This window comes from Merops nubicus, unplaced genomic scaffold (assembly GCF_000691845.1).
Source record: "Merops nubicus isolate BGI_N331 unplaced genomic scaffold, ASM69184v1 scaffold5578, whole genome shotgun sequence".
In the NCBI taxonomy this organism is placed as follows: Eukaryota; Metazoa; Chordata; class Aves; order Coraciiformes; family Meropidae; genus Merops; species Merops nubicus.
The window spans coordinates 21,374-38,938 of NW_008623524.1; the positions used below are offsets into that span (position 1 = coordinate 21,374).

Sequence of the window (17,565 nt, forward strand, 5' to 3'; positions counted from 1 at the left end):
GTGCCCAGGCACCTTCAGAGGCAGGCAGGAAGCACAAGGTTCATCTCCAGCACACAGCACCCCCCACAGACCTCGGATGACACGGTTCCTACTCTGGTAAGAATCCAACTTCAAAATAAAACACAATGCCATTTACAGGGTATCTTAGCAGCACTCCCAGGAAGCGATGCTGAGCAGGGCACACACCACCCTGGCCCCTCTCAGCAAGTGGCAGCTTAATGGAACAGTTCATTTCTCCAGATCTCAGATTACTCACACACAGGACCTGTTCTGGACTTTGTGCTTGGCAACAGGGGACTGTTCTGAAGATGCACACACAGCTAAGCCTCACCTTTGTGCCAGAGAAAAAACCACAACTCCAGGCTAAGGCTTGTTTCAAGCTCCCCAACTAGAGCCAAACCAAGACTTTAGATGAAATATTTTTAAAAGTGATCAGCAACACTGAGATATACAGAAAAAAAGTGTCTTTATTAGCATTGTTACAGGCAATGCATACATAAGAACTGATCCTTAAAGTGTACAACCCCCCAGCCAAGTTTAAAGCAAGAGAATCAGCAGATTGAGATCTATATTGTACACGTGTGCAGTAACAGGATCTCTCTGGACCTTCCAACAGAATAGACTGAAATCACTTTACAAAAAAAAAAGTAAATAAAAATAACACCCATTTTAAAAAAGTGCCAGCTCCTAACAAGCTGGCGTGGCATCAAAAATATCCAACAGGGGAGTTGTCCAATCATAAAGAGTTCCTGTAAGGTTGGAGTATTGCGTCGTCCACACCCTGCATCTGCCAGGCATCGGGTTTAAAGCTTAGTACAAAACAACACACCCAAGAGACAAGGTGAAATTGAGACTTCCAATTTCAATTCTGTCAGTTGTTACTGAATTTTTAAATGCATCATCAGTGGAATTAACACCATCGCTGGATGGCAGCAGTACAGAGAATGAATTTTTTCCCTTTGTTAAGAGTTCTGAAATAGAGTCAGTGTGAATTAGCAACATCCCTCTCTGGTATCTTTAGCTGACACAACCTTAGGCCAATTCCAGAAAAGCACCCTTAAAAACTTTTAGCTTGTTTTTCTAAGTGGGTAAATATTTAAACTAGTTAGCAAAATTAAACACCAGAATTTTCAAAAGTTATTTTTTTTGTGCATAGTTAAATGCTGCAAGATGATTTCACATTTAATAAAGCAGACTTTAAAGAAGAAGCAATTTGCAAGAAGAGGTGTTCCCTTACAATATCAATCTCAGCTCAGGGGAAACGTGTGGGTTTGTTTTTTTTTTTCTGAGCCTCTTGCAATTGCTTTTCACCTACACTGGATTTTAGTGCAAGTCATTAAATGGTTTGATATCCAGCATGGCTCCTCTTCCTGCCAATCAAGTAAGCAATCAAGACAATCAGAACAAGACCAGCCAGGGCTGCACCAACTATGATAGGGATCAGCATGTTGTTTTCATCCAGCTGACATTCTTCCACTGAAAAGAGAGGGAGGAAAGATCCAGGTTAGGCACCAGTGCACCAGCTGATGGCTGCAGCCAGAACTTCCACCTTCCCAGCTCAACATGAAAGACAAAACCAGCTCAAACTGACTTCCAGCTTAGCTTGCCAAAAACCAGAAGGAAGCAAAGTCCACTAACTGTAATTGTTCAGATGAAGTCTTCCTAGTATAGCACAGCATAGAGATTTATAATAATTTCCTTCCCAAGAGCCCTTATGGTAACTTAGCCACGATGAAGACATCCCTGCAACTCCAGACATTCTGCTTTAACCACAACCAAGGATCAACCAAGAGTCCAGAACTTCACCCCTTTCATACACCTGTCTGCACACAGTCAGGAGGGACAATTAACATTCTTCCTTAACCTTTCTCTGGACCACAAAAAACAAGTCCTAATTGTTTCAAAGCTTTTTACATACCTCTCACACTAGCTGACCCCTGATCAGCCCCCACAGCATCTGTGGTAGGGCATGCAGAGACTAAGCACAGCACCCACAAGCTCACATTTGGCTGCAGAATATTTATATCTATGTGTACTTCACAAATCTCAGGTTCCCCATAAAAACATGAAACTCTTACCTGCCCCAAATTTGTCACCATCAATCTTGAAGACCTGGACCTGAACGTTAAATACATTGACAAGGGCTTTGTCTGTGACCTGGAGATTCTCCTTCATGCTGCACTTGTAGGAGTTCCCTACTGTAGCTCTCAGCTCACTCATGCTGTTGTTGGTGGCTTCAAACTGTGGAACTGTTAAGAAAGTCTCATTATTACAGAATCCTGAAGAGCAGGAGCTGTAAGCTCATAGTTTAAATTAGATACATTCATCCCCAGCATTTCCATCATGTCATTTAATGCAGGCAACCCTTAATATTTATGGTGAAAGTTCACTTCTTACAAGTCCTTACCTTTTGCTTCAGAAGGCAGAGTTGTGATGATGTTCATACCTTGCAGGAAGAATTTTTCAGCACTTGCATTCTTTAAAAGAAAACAACACAAAGCAGTGGTTGTGATTGAAACAATGATGCACAAGATGAGCTGGTCACCTTTGGGTTCAGTGCTGCGTGCACCTCGAGAAAGGTGTGCCAAGGGTAGCCCAGAGTTAGGGGCAGCAGCCAAAGGGAGAGCTTAGCTGCACTTCAGGAGAGAAATGCACAGAACGTATGCACCTGAGGGATGGGAGCAGGGCAGAGGAAGAGGGACTGTCACCCTAGGCACAGTCCCACCCGTGCCTCAACCAGCCCAGTGCAACGGCCTCACCTGGGCTACAGACAACTTCACTTAATGGCAAGCAGGTCTAGGTGGTCACATTTGCTCAATCCCATGAGCGTTACAAGGAGCACGAGGCTCTGAGGAACCCAGGGGGTTCAGTGCTGAAGGGGCAGGGCAGTGGGACAGCCCCCCCTGGCCAAGCCCTGCAGACCCCCTGCCCTGTGCCAGGCTCTCACCAGGGCGAAGCGGAAGACGACACTGGTCCTCTCGAAGGTGGCAGCAGGTCTAGGTGGTCACATTTGCTCAATCCCATGAGCGTTACAAGGAGCACGAGGCTCTGAGGAACCCAGGGGGTTCAGTGCTGAAGGGGCAGGGCAGTGGGACAGCCCCCCCTGGCCAAGCCCTGCAGACCCCCTGCCCTGTGCCAGGCTCTCACCAGGGCGAAGCGGAAGACGACACTGGTCCTCTCGAAGGTCAGGTTCAGGAGGGCAGACGTGTTGTCACATCTCCCAGAAGAGGTGGTGTTAGGAGGGATGAAATTCAGCAAATCCAAACCCACCTGTGAGGAGAGGAGCAGTGATGTTTGAAGGACACACACACACCCCACCATACACTCAGCTGACTTCTGGCTTGCTGGTGCTCCCAGGCACAGGGTGCTGAGCAGAGGAAGGTGTGAGTCACAGGCTGGTGTAAGCTGCACCTGAGCTGCCAGGCTGGTTCTGTGTGCCTGACAAAGCTGTCTGCTGCAAATAACCTGCTGCTTTCTCCACACTGAGCTTCTCTGGTCCTAGCAGCACGAGGAAAGACATCAATGACCACCTCTGCAGAGGGGGCAGCCACCTTCCTGTGCACCACCACACACCCCATTAGTGACTAAATCCTGTACAGACACCTTCCTCCTCACCAGGTCCTTCATCACCAAGATCCAGCTGAAACTACACAAAAGGAGCCAAAACTTGCTTGCCTGCATTTGTGCTCATTCCCTCACAGTAAGCCACAGGATAGGAAAAAGCATTTGTGATCAAATCTCCTTATACCAAAGCTCTAGAGAACAGAAGAGGTTTGCTGGCCCTTGCTGACTGTTTCCTACTGGGGGCATTTCACAGCCACTCCTGGGATTACCCCTCAGAGCTCTGCCTCACCAGTCAGCAAGGAGCAGGTTTGTCCAGGGGGCTGCCAAGCTGGGCTTTGCATCAGCCAAGGGAAAGAAGTCACAAGCCTGTCTAGTTTCACAGGAGGAACAATCCCTTCTCTTCTAACAGCCATTCACTGCTTTCAATCAGGTGCCTCAGGCCAAATTCCTGTGTTTTATTTAACAGTTTTAAAATCTTGGTTAGATGGCAGCTTGGATGATAAGTTTCCACATACTCATATCTTGGTATTTTTTACTGCTTCTGTGGAATGGCTGTATACACTTACTGGGTTTGACAGAAAAGTTAAGTACTCCTCCTGAGTGGAACAATCTTTAACAACCACTTTTAGTAGCAGAGAACTCTTTGGGTCTTCACTAGTCTGAATTATGCAAGTCGAAGAGGACAACCATGGATGAGCACTACAATAAACTGGGATTTCAAAAGCAAAAAATTACCCTATAATAATTTACCAAGTTTCCCCCAAAGAAGGAATCTAAAGGCTTTGCAGTCAAAGGAAAAAAAAAACACCAAGTATTACCTTTTCATCTTTTTTCAGATAGGTGATATTAAGCTGCAGCCCCATGGAGGCAAGCACACAGGTGCCATTGGGACCAGTCACGTTGTATTTACCAACTGCAGGGTCTGGGGGTGATGCAGTTGGGGCTGGGCTGGTTGTTGGAGCTGGGCTGGTTGTTGGAGCCTGGCTAGTCGTCTGTCGAGGGGTTGTAGGTGCTACAGCAGTAGTAGAGAGCATATCTTCAGCACATTCTGTCTCTGGAGGGAAAGGAAAACAATCATTACCAAACAAAAGGAACCTCTGGGGTCACCTACCTTTTTAATCCTCAAGGGAGAGGAGGCCAATTTTCAAGCAGCATTTCCTAATAGATGACAGTAAAAGCTGGGAAGCAATGGCAAAACGTTACCTAAACTCTTGTTGCAAAGTCTGAGACACTTCTAAGTATGAAAACATCACCTCTGCTGCTATCTACAGAAGTTCATGGTGACCACATCTGCTTTCATTCGGGTCTGGCATTCATTTCACTTTGCTGCCAAGTCAGGACAAACAGGACACTGCTGCTGACAGTGCCAGTGTCCCTGCTGCACATTCACAAGGCTGAGGTGAGTAACCCCCAGACACTCTGGGTGCTCCTGTGCTAGAAGCAGAGAACATTCTCCTGCCCACTGTTCCAAGTGGTCTCCCAGGAGACATGTTGTTCTCCTTCCCCACTCTCCATTATCTGATCAGTTTGTGAGGACCCTCTGTCATTATTTTGGCAGTACCCACAGTAACATTAAGAGATCCTGCTGCACCTCTGGAGCCCTCGTAGCTGTGCTGTGGCTCTTCTATCCTCAAAGGGACTCTAAGGCACCCCTCCTGATAACAAATGTCCTACTACACCCTCTCACACCCATCCTCCCTTTAGCCCTGCCTCTGCAGCCACCGACTGTCTCCTCCCTTCATCCAGGCCAGCAGCAGCTTCCAAGGCAGGAGAGAGAGGAGAGTGGCTCTGCTTTATTTGCCAGAGTACTCCAGCACCTGGCAGCAAGATCTTAACTTGATCTGGGAGACACGAAGGTTCCTGCATTGAACATCTAAGCCAAAACCAAAGGTCACAGCAAAGACATTGCTGCCATGGAGGCCTGAATGTTCCAAGCCAAGGTCAACCCCACGTGTCAGGATAACAGCTTGCAACTCTGTAAGGACAACAGCAACTGCAGCAGCAGCAAACTGACTCAAAGGGCCTGCTTCTAAAATTGAATCCATGCACATCTTACAGAAATCTAATAAATATCCTCTAAAAGCAGCATTTTAATTTTCAATTCTGGCTCAGAAGAAGGAAGGAACTCTAACCACACCTTCCAAAGTCAGACTCCAACACAGCACACTGACCTGCCAGGAATGGAGCAGAGGGAAGGTGGGTGAACAGAGAAGTGACCCTATCTTTTGAAAGCTAATGCTGGCCAGGAACCAAACTGTGATTATTCCCTAAGAAATAAACCCAACGACAGCTTTACTTGGTACTTCAATGGAGTTTCCCTCCATCTGCAAGACCTCAACACGTGCAGCCTCCTGCTCCAGTGGCAGAAACCACCAAACCACTCCCAGTGGAAGCTGCCTGAGCTGCAGTCCTGATGCAGTATTATTACTGAACTGGTTTACAGCACAGCTCCTAGGAACTCCTCAGGACAGATCTGAAAAGCAGACAAATTCTTACACCTTCTTCTGACAGGTACATGCAAGCAGCTGACAAAACCACCAGCAGCAGGGATCAAATGAAAGCCTTTTCTTCAGAGCTGCAGAGAACTGCTGCCGTAACACCAGTCACTAATTCCAGGTACACTGACACAAGTTAGAGACACACATGTGCACTGACTCTCCTCTTCAGTGAGCCTTATCCAGATCACCAGCAGAAATATCCTCTAATGAAAGAGTTGCAGAGAAAAAAGGTTAGGTCAGAATTCTGGATCTGAGGTTTATCAGTGATTAGCTGCCAAATGGACAGGTGAAGTCTCAAACCTACAAGAATGGAAAGAAGTAGCTGATCTGGAAAGAATAAATGTGATTCCAGGGCCAAGAATAATTAAAAAAACAGGATAAATTGAGAATTCCTTAACCATCTGATAAAAAAACAACAAACACACAAAATAAACTAAGGAGGAGAGAGAGCTTCCTGTGCAGTAGGTATGGAAGAAAAAAAAATCTGGGTGCAGACCCAAGAGAGTAATAAAAACTTAAGATGATAACTTAAAAAATGTGAGCAGCAGTATGGGTAACAGAACACTGACCAAAAAAACCAAAAAGCTTGAACCCAGAGCAGTGTCTACCCCAAGACCATAGGAAATCACATTTTTACTGAGAATCAATAGTTTCACCAAGACAGTGATAGCACAGGATAGGTAAAAGCTGCTCTGGAAAAGTGATCATGGCAAGTTAAAGCATTTTATTGATCTAAGAAAAAAAAAAGGAAATACAGGAGTAGAAAATAAAGCAAATTCTGTTTAATTTGTGTTGCATAAAGGAACATCCTCCAAAAATCATGCAATATTGAATTTTTGAACCAAAGGACTCTGTAAGAACAGGTAACAGTTGGTCTTAAAAGGCAAAATGGAACGGAACAGACTGACCAAGAGAATGGCACACACTGAGATCCAAGCCAGCCACGTGAGGCAGCCACAGCAGTCAGTGCCAGCACTACTGTGGGTCAGACAGTACTCTGCATTTCTCAGAGCTAGGGCACAAGGTGGAGCTGCACCTGCAGAAGGCACCTGTTCAAAGGTACCCATCCCACACCAGCACTGATCATGCCAGTTTTAAGATTCATTTCAATTTAACAGATGCATAAATAGGATTAACAGCACAAGAAAAGTTCTACGTTGTTCAGGAGAGAGAAAGGCTTTTACTTGCCCCAAAAGTAAGGCAAAAATTCATCACTCCTTGAGCTAGTAGGGGTGATCAGTTGAAATGATTCTTCCTGTTTGCAGGGTGCTCCCACAGAAGCAAAGGACACGGACACACTATGAATTAGTTTGTTTTCTGTGACATTCCAAATTGCTTTTCAATACCAGCCATGGGGACAAAAAGTCTCTTTGTGATGGAGGCTGACAGAGCAAGAACACCCCTGTCAGAGCTTGCACAAAGCCTCCTGTAGGAAGCCATGCACATATCTGCCCCCCACAGCCAGCTCTCTGCTGCCTGCCATCATGTCACCCATTCTCCCCAGAGCACACAGCAACTGCTTCAATTCACACTGGCAGAGGCATAATACTTGGAAGTCACCAGATACTTCTCAAACTAGGATTTCTGGCCATGTGCCCAGGCAAACTCCTGCAGCATGAAATACTCCTGAAGAGAAGGAATGTTCCCCAATACCTGTACAAACCTCATGGGAACACAGTGCACAGTCCCCTGAGTCTGAATGTTGACAACCCTGCAGAGAAACCCTGAAGCAGGTCTGTTCATTTCAAAAGATGCTGCTCTCAGAGCTTAGATCCAGTCTGTACCTGCCTAATTAAGATTACTCAGGACTTAATTATTGGAGATATCAGCCCACCAAGTATGTTTTCTGCTGCAGGATACCTACTGTTCTTACTGATGGTGCCATTTGTGAGAAAGGCTTCCAAAGTCATGTTGCTGAAAGTAATATTCACATTCTTCATACTGACATGCTTGGAGTTGATGCAGATGTATTTTGTGCCCAGATATGCCTGAATAGTAGTTTTGTGAGACACTTTTGTCACTTCTCCTGTAAAAAAAAAAGATGACATTGCATTAGCTTGTAGCAGTATTTACAGAAACAAATCAGTCTGACATCTGGAAGGGTTACACAATGAGAACAGGAAGTTTTCATTTTACCTGCAGTTGCATTAGGGAACAAAGTCCCATCTGACAGATTGTAGTGGAAAACTAGCTCTTCGACTTCATATTTGTCTGCATTTTCTGAGAAATTCAGGCTTAATGAATGTCCTGCTCCAAAACCCAACACCAGGATTGGATTAGAGGTGTTGGCTTTGCCACAGGAGCTCTGTGGTTCTACTGTAGCGTTTTGGGGAAGGAGAAAGTGTGCCAGCTGTGGGGCAGAAAACAAAACACAAGGAAATGAGATGATGCAGGAGCTTTCCCTTACTGCTTTTAAAAATCCTGTTATAAAACATTCAGCTGACATTCACACATGCCATGTTTACATCCATACCTGTAGAGAGCAAGTACCATGCTACTGGCACTGCTAAGATTATTGCTCTCTGAAATTTGGGGACAAAACTCAGACCTTCCTCCCCCCTCAGCTAGCACTCTGGGTTTGCAGGTGCTTCTGAACTAGGTGAACCAAACCTGGCAAACTCTGGAGATGTGAAAAATGGGATCATTTAAGCTTTGCTTCTTGTAGTACAACTGAGCAAGAACAGCAGTACATGGTACAACCTACAGTTTGGCTGCAAGACTTGGAGTTTATTACACATTGAGAAGTAACATAGCACCTGAAGAACAACCCAAGTTTTACTTCAAAGTTTTGAGCTCATTGCATACAAGAAGGAACAGCCAAAAGCATGTTGTGAAAGCAGTGCCTTGGGAAGGCACACCTGCATCCCAGTATCAGCAGGATTTCACACCATGAAGAAGTGGACTAGGCAATGACACTGATGGCTAAGGAGAAAAATCAACTCCCAGAGTGCCTCAAAACACACAACTGCAATGAAATGATAAATAACCCACCAATTTCTTTTCAGTAGTAAAGATACCAAAAGCAAACTGAGGAGCAGAGTATTTGTGAATAAAAATGCTTAACTCCCCATCCTGCTAATATGGAACAAGGATGCACTGCACAAGTCTGCAGCTACACTGACAGCTAGAGATTTGCTCAGTGAAAAGTTCACTGCTTTCAGTGAAGTTTAAAAGCTGCATGCCAAAGACAATTTCAGTTCAGATTTAGTCATTTAAATATGGCCAATTTCCCCAAAACATGACTGGTAGCAGTTTTGCCTTTACAGTTGCAATGAAAGCCATTTTAGCTACCCCTAGGACTGGGGTGGAATCTCAGTCACAGAAGTAATTTCACAATTATATCATCTGCTGTGGTTTCAGACAGCTTTAACCCTTTTTCATAAAGTGGATGCAACATGACTGAGGGGTGGGAAGTCTTTACTGATGCAGTTCTTCATGCTTAAATATTTGTTCAAAGTTTAACTACTGCCCACATGCAGGAGTATCACAACATTTGATAAGCAGAAGTTAGAGACAAGCCATGAGATCCCCAGCCCCTCACCTCTTTTTGCCCATTGCTTTTGTACTCCACTGAGAAGGCTGCTGTCAGGTCAGCAATGATGCAGACCTTACCACTTGAGTCTTTCACCTCAAATGAAGAGGAAACCTGTAAAAAGCCTGTTAAGAACAACAAGTGGTTAACTTGGTGTCACATGAGTTTTTATGTTTCATCCCAAAGACAAATATGTATCACTGTGCATTTTAGGAGTGCCTCCTAAACAGCAGCTGAGCTTGGAAACTTGGACATCAGTGTTCTCTATACTAGCTGCAACATCACTAACACCCAGAGGACAAACTTCACACCCCATTTATAAAGAGACAAAGCCACCCAAACCGAAACTGTTGACTTGCTGGGTCCTCAGAGGGCAAGGAAAACTTGCAGCAAACACCAGTCATACTGTTGGAGGAAGCTACTCGCTGTTCACCCTACACAGCAGCTATTTTGCAAGCTTCAGCCAGCAGAATCCACCTTAGCAGAGCTGATCCTGCCTGGCTGTAGAGCTCAGCCTTCCCCCAGCACACCAGGCAGCCTCTGCTCCCACCGTGCCAGGCCACTCAGCTGCACATGCTCTGAATGCAGCATTTACAGAGCTTGGATCCACTGCAGATGTTTGGGAGGGACTGCCAAAAATAGCGTGATGGGAGCATGCCACCCTTGCCAGGAGAACTCCCCTTTAATGTCACCATGCTCCCTGTGCTGGAGGGGAGGCTGGGGGCCAAGACCTTGACACAGGCTGAGGTTATGTTTGCCCAAGTGGTTTAACCCCAGCCTGAGCTGCTGACCAAAGCACAGCTGACCACAGCAGCACTGGCCTCACAGGGGCACGTGGAGAGCTGCGTGGGGTCATCGTTTCTTTTAGACCATCCACTGCCAGTGGAGCCTCACCCCTGAGCTGTGCTGCAGCAGGCTGGACACAGCAGAGAGCTGGTTATCTCAGCTCTGTGCTAAGGGCTGACTGGATGTGCCCCTGTGTCCAGAATCACACCAAGGTGTTCAGAGTGTGTTATTGTACAGCATTTTGTTTTTCTGATTGCCTGTCACCACACATCTGAAGCAAACTGCACCGTTTTCACACTAGCCATTTATCAGTTTGCAGTTCCAATAACTTCAGTCTTGCAGAAATCCTGATAAAAAGGCAGCTGCAAGACATAAAACACTATCTCAAACAAATAAACTTGAGTCAAACACGTTAATCCACTCAACTGCTGAAATGGCAAAGAGATGCAGCTGAGGGTTTATCCATTAGCTAGCCTCCCTCCAAGAAGTTTTCAAAAAGCAAGTCCCATTTCAGAACTTTTCATTACAGAACTGTGGTGTGTACAATCATTAAGACAATTATTAGGAAAAATTGGACTTTTGCCAGCTGGACCTCAGGAAAAGGCCCTTCAGTTGTCAGAACACACTGGAAAAAATTTCTCTGGCACTCAGCAAGCATTTTCCCTTGTTGCCTTCCCCTTAGCAACAGTACATCCTCCCCCAGCACCAAAGGAGGCCAAAACCTGAGCTGGGAGTCATACGCTTCACCCTGTTGTTTGAAGAGTCTAGATTTGAAACCAGAGAGAGAAGAAACTGCTTAAGAAGGTATTTCAAAGCAAAACTGTCCTACCTTTGCCTTTATGTCCAGCTCATGATGTTCATTAAGGAACATCCATTCAAAAGGAAAGTGCTATTTACTGCAGTTCAGAGCAGTACAACCAGGAGCTGATGCTCTTCTGCAGGGAAGTTTCAACTTGAAAAATTTCCTTCAGTTTGAATTTACCCCTGGAACTTGTTTACATTTTACCCAAACACTTGTTTTTCTAAAGAGCCAGCTGCTTGCAGTGCCTTCAAGATTTCTAGCCTAGCACAGAGGCAGGGAATAACAATCCACAGCTACTTGAGCTAACACTAACAATGGGAAAAAGAAGTGCTAGAAGGAAAACCTTCAGTGTGCATATGCTGCCTCCCTTGTTGATAGCTATTAAAAATCTTGCCAGTTTAGAGCTACAACTGAACAAGTCATGGGCAGTAAAATAAGAAAAAAAATGCAGGGGGGGGGAAAAAAAGACTGAAAAACAATTAAGAAACACATTGCTGACCTAAAGGAAAATGGGACAGACCTGCCTATTCCAGGGGATTCAGAGAACAACAAAAGACAACCAGAAAGCACCAAATGGAATGCAGACTCTGGGAATGAAGAGCTGACAACTCACCCTCAGCAGGCTTAAGGAACAGAGAATAAGACAGAGACATCCAGCACGGGACACTGAGCTGGCATCAGTGGAGTGCAGGAGGGCTGTAAGAGACAGCACTGTGCTGCAGCATCATCCACTCCCAGGGGCTTGGAACAAGGCAGATGCAGCCCAGTGAAAAGGAAGGGGCATAGATGGAAAGAAAAACTAGCAAAAGAACCCACAGAAGAACAAACACAGCCGTGGAGGGAAGGAGGGTCCTGCCCACTCTCCACGCCAGGCAGGTTTGCAGCCAGCAGCTGTTGAGCTTGTGAAGGCAGTTTCAGCATCAAGGAGTGATTAATGCATGAATCATCACCAGCCCACAAATAGTAAGAGCCCACAGTCAAAATGTCAAGAATACAGGAAAGTAAACTGTTGTGGAATCAATCTGGCCTAGGAATATTTCTCAGTTATATAAAATATGGTTCAATTTTATCACAGCATATCTATAAATTGAGAATATAGCTTCTGCTTCTCCTAACACTAACATTCTTTGCCATTTAACACAAAAACTGACACATCTTTCAGTTTCTTAACTTCAGACTTTAAAAGCTCTTCTTAACAAGCTGCAGCACCCTATTTGACAACTGTCTGTGCTCGAGCAAGGGCAGCACTTCAGGTTCACACAGCTAAAGAGCTCCAAGGCTGTTCAGCAGCAAAAAGTAAGTTCATTATTCATTTGGCTAGGAATGCTCATTATGGATATCTAGTAAAGAACTCATCAAAAAAGATACTAGGAATTTCATTTAGGGTAAATGTTTCCTTTCTGGAAAAGGGCTGCTTACATTTATTCTAGCTGCAGCTTTTCAATTGACAATCATAAAATCACCTCTCCCTTTATACCTCATTTCTGAAATTAGTCTCATGCAAGAGAAGACTGGAGGTAAAACTGTTGAAACAACAGCTAGATATGTCAACTGAAATAAATCCAGCATCCTTCCTTATTTAACATACCTGCATCAAAAAGCCAAGCAGAGCATACTAACAGTCTGAGAGACAAGTCAAAGAGAACCAAGACTTCCTTGGTTATCTAACATTTTAAAGAAATATATCTCCAAAAGTTTTGTTTTGAACTGAAAACTACTAAGCTAAGAAGAACTAGCTAGGACATTTCAACTGTCTAAATCAGAGCCCTTTTGAGAATGTCTACTAGAATGGTTGGATTGCCCATCTCTTGATCACACAGATGCTTTCAGGTTCCAATCTTTTGATAATTGAAATCCTGTTAGCTTTGTGCAGCAGCCCCTGTGTTACTGTCCCACTAATGGAAACCTACTGAGGGGGAAAGATTGATGTTTGTTGTGCTCTAAAAAAAGCCAGCAGATATTAATGGCAATTGTTTACACCGACTGCTTGCAAACAGGACTCCAGTTACTACAGTTAATGATTTACTTTGCCTCCCATTTTTATTAGAAACATGAAACTCTAATGATCTCAAACACAGGAGCTCATTTTATATAATTTGAGTTCAGAGCATCTCACCCACAGCCTGCCCATGCACAGCAAAGACTCACTTTGGCTACAGCCTGCCCTGCAATTACTGTCCAGCAGCACTCCCGAGGTGAGAGCTGCTTGCTGAGTGATGCCAGCACCACCCACCCATCCTGTGCCCAAGCTACAGCACGGCTGGGGTGCCCTGCCCCTTCCCCCAGATGTCCTCAGGGCATGCACAGCACACACTGCTGCAGCTGGGGCATTAACTCCAGGAGGCTGGAAGTGCTGCTGCCTAGCTAAAGGAGGAGGATTTTCTATTGTGCATGTGAACAGAAGTGCCCAGTAATTTACTCCTTCTGATCAGTTGGAAAGGTCCTGTCACCTCAGGGTCATGTTGTGAACAAAGTGGTGATCTTGGACTCCTAAATCTATGCCAGAGAATAGAAAAATCCATTAGAATTTATGCTCCCCTCTAATCACTTGTCTTCTAATGTGAGCACCACTCCCAGAGGGACAGCTGGTACAAGCAGTTTCTCAGGAAATGGTGTCAAGATCACCTGCTTAGCATCCAGGATCTATACTACCTTGGGATGCTACAGAGAAACCAAAAGCTTTAAAAATAATGTATTTTTTTACAATTTACTAGCCCAAACATTTCTGGGGAACAACTGCAAGCAGGAAAATCCCTTGACAGACTTGACGTATGAAACACTTTGTGCAAGCAAACTGATTAAGTTCCCAGCCCAGCCCTGAAGATGCATCCTTGTCAACTACCAGAGACAACTCCAGTCTCAGCCTGGTTATGTTTCTGATATCCTTCATTTCTGTTAAGGCAGTCATTTGTTTCTCAGTTTAAGTTCAGATTAATAACCTGTCTTCATAAACCAATCTCTAAAAGTACAAAAGCATTCTAAAGGAAAGACTAGTTAGCAGCTGCACACTTGCCATTTGGCCAGAAAATTGCACAACTGCATCAAGTTGAGTCACATGAAGCTTCTTTATGGTTTCCTATCTAGAGGAAGGAAGTCTTGGGATAGGTCTGTGGCAGCTGACTACAGGAGTCCCCTGGCAGGTCTGAACTCCTGTGGCTAGAGGGCTCTCAGCGTTCACGTGAGGCCGTTTGGCACTGCTCTGGTTAGTGCTGCTGCACCACACCACACAGCCAGCACACCCTCCGAGGGAGCTGGCAGCCTCACACCCCGGGCAGGGAGGAGCTCCGGGCTGGCAATTTAAAGAGAAAGCCTCCTCAGAGGACAGGAGTTTGGGAAAAAGATAAACCAACTGCCTGAGTAAAACCACTCTCCTGTGCTGTTGAGGAGAGAGTAGATCTCACCCTGTCAAGGAGAGCAAGGACATCCTGGTGTTCTTGTGTTACACGGGCTGAATTCTGCCTCGTTAAGCAATCAGAAGCCACTGAAGTTCAACCTAAGGAAACTAGATGTATCAAGTGTGGACTATTGTGCTCAAGCCTGAACACAGGAAAGGGAAGAGCCAGACAAGCACTTACTGCACAGAGCTGAGCCACATCTGAAACTCTACTGCCAGGGTACTCCTGACACCCTCACGCCTTGAGGGGCTGTGGGAAGAGCAGCTCTGACAGCCAGGGGTGCTGGCCAGTGGCAGAAATGGTTAAACTCCTACCCTTAGACACCAGTCCATCCTGAACTCAGGTGCACAAAACCCATGGAAGCCTTATTTACCAAAGCATAAGGTCCTTTTTTTAAACGTACAATTGAGAATGAAGATAATGCAGCGAAGTGTTTGAATAGCTGTTGTGAGTCCTGCCACTCACATACCCAAAAGGTTCTGCTGCCAAGCTTCAGAGAATAAACACCCAGAAATCTCTTACAGCACCAAGCCTTCTCAAGGCATTTCCAAATAATCACACCTGACTTGAGAGAAAAGAAACTGTGGCAGTTGAGCTGCAACAAGCAAAGGCAAGGCGTGCTAAAAGATCTTATCTTTAAGATATAGAAAGGCTTGACAGAGATAACAGTTAAATTCTCAATAGAACATCCATCTTCTGATTAGGGCTCCGCTCTACCCATTCTTCAGCTTATCATCTGCTACCGATTAGAACACATCCTATTCACTGCAGAACAATCTAGAAGCAGGTTACACCAAAAAAGAAACTTCTCAGCCAGCCAGAACAGGAACCTTGGGAGGGCATCTCAAAAGCAGCACTGTCAGGGAGCCTGAGGAGTTGTTACACAGCAAGAAGTTGCTTCACAAGTCAGAAGGGCTGCTGAAATCAAAGCTCAGTAACCTATCCCATGGTGACAGGCTTGAAACCAGCACACAAACTGAGGACCTTAGAGCCTGTGCTAAGACACTTACAGAAGCTATCAAGCACACACCACATGGAAGGCAGCATCTGGTTAAACCACGTTTCAGAAGTCACTGGTTCTGTTTTACAAAGTTGATTTCTACTCAGCAGCTAAGCAACACCAAAACTGAGGGAAACAATACAACACCACTCACTGGCTAGAATTTATTGTCAGAAGTCACACAACACAGAAGTGGTTCTGGTTTACAAAACTAATTTCTGCTCAGCTCCATGCAGCTAAGCAACACCAAAACTGAGGGAAACAATACAACACCACTCACTGGCTAGAATTTATTGTCCAAGTTTCTCTCAGCTATCCCTACACTGGTAACAAGGTTTGAAATTCCCCTTTGGACTGGAGTTGTGCAATAGAAGCACGTGGATTATGTGTCAATAGCCCTGAACCAGCATCACACTGCCTTGTCAAACTCATTTTTCCTTCTGCAAATCTCAGACGCTTCGTTATTTACTCACCAACACCAAATCCATGTCTGACTCTAAACTTAGATTTCAGAAATGTTTTCTCTGATGTGTTTGTTTCAGCAAGGGAAAAAAAAAAAAAACTAGAGGTGCTCTAGGACTCCAAGAGCACAAGCAGCTCTGCTGGGCTTGGCACACAACCCAAGTGGCCCACTGTGCCCAACAACAGGCCAGCAACATCTTCCTCTGTGCCAAAAAGCAGCAGCTAAGTCTGAGGGGAAGTATTCAGTCCTTGTAGATTAGTTCCCCTGTATTTATCAATGTACTATCTAAAACTTTTTTTCATTCCACGTGCACATTCAATATTTGTGAGGAAATTCATCATGAAATACTCAATGCTGACATGTGAAATAATCAGCTTAGTGCTCCCTGCTCCATGTGAATGTAAGGTTGAAACAGTAAATTAAGTGTGGTGAGGTATTCTGGAGGTGAAAAAATCCCTTCTATTGTCCTAAAATCAAGTCACTGCCAAACAAGCTTTCACATCTGACCCACCCATGCTAATCCTTCAGCCTCCTCGTTACCTTATCCTCATCAAGTGTTCACTCCAGTGACTAAAAGGCTGCAAACGAGCTAAAAACGTTCAGCTCCCATCTTCTCCCAGCCTCCTTCCTCTCCCCTCACTCCAGCCCATGCCCCACACTGGCAGAAGATGGGGGGGGGTACCCCTGCTCCAAGGGCTCTGTTTGCACCACAACGTTTTCCCCTGAGGCTGTGGGATGAAGTTATGCAGGAACACCCAGCTACTAGGTTCTGATATGAGGCCCTGGTTGCCAGCACATAGTTACTCTGAAACCTAACGCATCTTACACACCCGAAAGTGACCAAGCTAAGGCACTGGATTACATTTGTAGCTGCTAATGAAGCAGAGAAGGACTACTACAGACCCAGAAAATACCACTGCCCCTTGTGAGTGACATCTTTCAGGCTCAGGGAAACCCAAATACCCTTAACAAAGTTATCTGCTACCAAATAAAAGTTAAGATTGAGTTTCAAAAGTTGCCATAACGTCCCAAATGACAGTAAATAACCATTCTCCACTGCTGCTTTATCCAGGAAATATCTTTGCCAGCTGCTGAAGAACTCTCCTTTGCTGCCAAAGGCATTTCAGAAACTTGATAGTGTCTGTGTGATGTGGCTTTCACGGCAAGAAAGTCAAAGCAAGGTAATTTTTCGGTAAACAAGCCAGACACACTTTCTCACAAAGCAGTCTCGCTGCACTAACAAACCTTCTTCTCACCGAGGCACTAAAATCTCTCTATTCCAGCGACATTCCAGGCTCCACACAGGACGAGCGTCACCAAATCAGGGGGAATGACGAGCCCCGTGTAGAGAAGGGCTATTCCCTAGCACTGACAGCAGCTGTTCTGCCTTCCCACGCCTCCCGAGAGCTAGAGACGCCCGTGCAGCTCCTCCCGGGAGCGCTGTCCCCAGGCCCACCGCAAACGCCGCGGGGTCCCCACACCCTCATAGCCGCCGCCCCTCTCTCCTTCCCCTGGGACCACCCGC

The 17,565-nt window shown here is 45.4% G+C and overlaps 1 protein-coding gene across 1 annotated transcript; it reads right to left on the reverse strand.

Annotated features, from left to right (window-relative positions):
* Positions 1–447: 447 nt before the first annotated feature.
* LAMP1 (lysosomal-associated membrane protein 1) lies at positions 448–9,743 on the reverse strand (the record flags this gene model as incomplete). The annotated part of the gene is made up of 8 exons (XM_008945091.1): positions 448–1,476; positions 2,079–2,249; positions 2,408–2,477; positions 3,148–3,270; positions 4,383–4,618; positions 7,927–8,088; positions 8,199–8,412; positions 9,604–9,743. Coding segments are annotated over 8 exons (1,256 nt in total), but the record flags the coding sequence as incomplete, so codon positions are not given.
* Positions 9,744–17,565: the final 7,822 nt, after the last annotated feature.